The sequence below is a fragment of the Harpia harpyja genome, chromosome Z (assembly GCF_026419915.1).
Source record: "Harpia harpyja isolate bHarHar1 chromosome Z, bHarHar1 primary haplotype, whole genome shotgun sequence".
NCBI lineage: Eukaryota > Metazoa > Chordata > Aves > Accipitriformes > Accipitridae > Harpia > Harpia harpyja.
In genome coordinates, this window is record NC_068969.1 from 40,556,693 (window position 1) to 40,559,852 (window position 3,160).

The following is a 3,160-nucleotide window of genomic DNA, read 5'->3' on the forward strand; positions in this document are numbered from 1 at the left end:
ATTGCATCTTAACATGGTCCTATGTTGCACTATTCTGACAGATTCTTCATGTTGCTTTGGTATTCATAGTTTACTGAACACTGCCATTAAGACAAACCTGGTGGTGCACTTATTGTAGGTACTGTAATTCTTAGGCATTTATCAATCTAAGCATTTCTGAAAATACTTCATTTATAGAACAATCAACCACCACACCCGGGCATCAACACCCACAACCCCTCATTAAGGAGAAATTAACTGCACCATGCCGAATTGTTTTTCCATTTTGAGAACGTGCTTACTTGAGGCTGCAGCTCCAGAGAGACTTAACAAGCACTGCAGCCATTTTAAGATTAGAGGCTTATGCTGGCATTGTAGGAAGAAATACAACTACTCTTTTCAGAAGTTATATTATCAAAGATACTTATAGAAAAGATGGATTTTCAGCTTTTCATGTTACTTTAACTATGAGCTAGAACAGACCTTGGCTATTAAAGCTTTAAGGAACCAATCCCAAACCTGAAGTCAACAGCTTTTAAACGACAAGAAAAAAATAATGAGGGAACATTACAAAACCAACTGATGTCTCCGTTCTTTACAAGGGTTTCTTTCAAACAGTAGTTTTTCCTAAAAGACAACAGGTGTGAAAAATAAGTAATTTGCTTTCAAATAGTAGACATTCTTAAGAAAGGTCCAAAAAATAACCAATTCCTTTGGCTTTGACGCAGTGCATTACAAAGGTCTGAAGGGTGTTTCATCTACAATTTCAAAATAATTGTTAAAAATCACACTTAAGACAGTTATTTGATGTGCCATGGTTTTATTATCAGCTGCAGTTTTAAGTGAAAGTGTGAAATGCAAACCAATATTCATGTGAGAGTGAACAAAGTCCACCATCAAAGATACAAATACTGTTTTGCAGTGACTGTCCAGACAATTCAGGAGTTCAAACGATGACCAGCTTTTACTGGAGTGCTGACAAAGAAGCTTGCAAGGTTCCTCCAGCCCCTTTCCTAACAGACATACACACACTAGTAAGAACTAGTCAGAGCCATCTTTTGATATCTCCATGGCTGTTGAGGTCTACATGACAGTCACTAACTCAAAAGAGAAAAAAGGCGATCCACAGCTGGTCCCCGAAGGAAGCACAGCTCCATGCCATGCAGTGACACGAGACCAACTGTTCTTTGCACCGTGGTTCTTTTCTCCACGACAACAGCTGCTTTGAGGCACACCTCGACTGAAACATTTCCAAGCCTCAACTTCCCAGCTAAACCTGCTTCTCCTTTATCCCGGTCAACGCTTCCTGGCCATACCTCTGGTAAGCGGATTACCCCCCCGCCCCAACTCCTCCCCCACCCTTTCTTTGGGAAGAGCCTCTTTTGACTGAAAGGGGAGGGAGAGGGCGTCAGCCCCCCGCTTCGCCGGGGCCATGGAAGGGAGGAAGGAGGGGGCAAACTGCCTCTCTCCCGTCCCGAGACCCGGCGCTGCCGGCGGCGGTGGCGGCGGGCGGGCGGGCGGCCCTGCGGAGCCGCCCCCTCACAGCAGCCCTCCCGGCCGCGCCTTCCCCCGGGGCCCGGCTACACGGGCGGCACCAGGCTCCTCTTCACCAGCAGCTGCTCGGGGGGAGACGGCGGCTTCTCGTCCTCCTCCAGCAGCTCGTCCAGCTCCGAGGCCTCCGGCCCGCCGGCGGCCCTGCAGCGCCGCAGGTGCTGCAAGGCCCGGCGATGCTTCTCCTGCAGCCGCCGCAGCTGGGCGCGCAGGGCCTCCGCCTCCGCCTTCTCGCCCGCGGCGGCGGGCTGGTCGGGGCCGGGACCCAGCAAGGCCTGGCGGAAGAGGCAGCGGTTCTCTCGGCGCAGGCGGCGGTTCTCCAACCGCAGCCGGGCGTTCTCTTGGCGCAGCCGCGCGTTGTGCCACTCCTGCTCCTCCCGCTGCCGCAGCGCCTCGCCGTGGCTGGCCGCCAGGTCCGCGTACCGCTCCGCCAGCTGCTGCGCCGAGCCCCGCGACTGGCCCCGCCAGCCCTCCTGGCGGCCGCCCGGCTCGTCTATCTCCTCCGCCCCGCCGCAGCAGGGGCCGCCGGCGGGGGCGGCGGCGGCGAACCCCGCCCGGCCTCTCCGCGCCGAGCCGTTACAGCCCCAGCGCCCGTCCCCCACGCGCATGCGCCTCATCCGTGCCCTTCCCGCAGCCTGCCTGCACGCCCCGCTGCCGCCGCCAGAAGAGGGAGGTGCGCGGCGGCGGCCCCACCTCCCTATGCAAATCAGGGGTGGGGCTTCGGCGGCCGGAGGAGGGGCCGGGGGTCTGGGCGGAACAGCCGACGCGGCCTGGCGGCGCCATTGCGGGGGCGGGGCCACGCTGGGCGCGGGGCTCTGCTGCGGGGGCCCGGCAGCCTGCGGCTTGCGGTCACCGCAGGCGGCCTGTGGGGCCTCAGCCCTGAAACCCGTCAGGTCCTTCTGGGTCACAAGTTGTCCTTTTCTGCCCCGTTTCCTAACCGCGTGAGGTGGCGGATGGGCTTGGGCTGCTGAGGGGTCCCCTCTCAGAATATCCCCGTCCACCCCCACTGCCTGTCTGACAAGGGGGGGTTCCACGGGCAGGCGTGGTTGCTCAGCCCTCCAGCGTTCGTTCGCGTGGGCCTCGTTTTCATTGTTACTGAAAAGTGGTGGCTGCGGCAGAAAGTTAACGTCCGCTCGGAAGCGCTTGTGAAATGAAGACCTGGTTGTATAAGTGTTAGTCTGTTCTAGTGTTGCTAGGTGGTTGGGATTTAAGGAGTAAAAAATGCAGGCTATAAGGATGCATAGTCGATATGCGAGTAGTTCTGACAGCTTGTAGATGATTCGGCTTAAAGTAACAAGATCATGTGATATAAACTTGCCCATAAACAATTTCCAAAAGAAATGAGAATAGGATGTGAGGACTCTATCCATGGCATTTCAGAGTGGGTGGTGAAATGCATTAATCGTTTGAGGTTCTCATCAATTCTCTTCGGCTGTTCTGCTTTACATAACTATGCATGTAGGTATCTGCACAGTTAAGTAGTCCTGTTGGGATTACCCCATGGTAATGGGGGTAATCCTGTGCAGTACATACCACTGTGGACCTCTGTCTAATTTTTGCACTTAAGGTTGTAAACTGTTTGTGACGGGGCCTGTGTTTTGCTTTATGATCCAATGTTCTGTTAATTACC

General features: G+C 54.6%; 1 protein-coding gene across 1 annotated transcript; it reads right to left on the bottom strand.

Moving 5' to 3' along the window:
* Window positions 1-779: 779 nt before the first annotated feature.
* Window positions 780-2,186, bottom strand: TUSC1 (tumor suppressor candidate 1). Its single transcript, XM_052778859.1, has one exon. It carries the CDS (start codon window positions 2,145-2,147, stop codon window positions 1,560-1,562), a length of 588 nt encoding a protein of 195 aa, XP_052634819.1. The 5' UTR covers window positions 2,148-2,186; the 3' UTR covers window positions 780-1,559.
* Window positions 2,187-3,160: the final 974 nt, after the last annotated feature.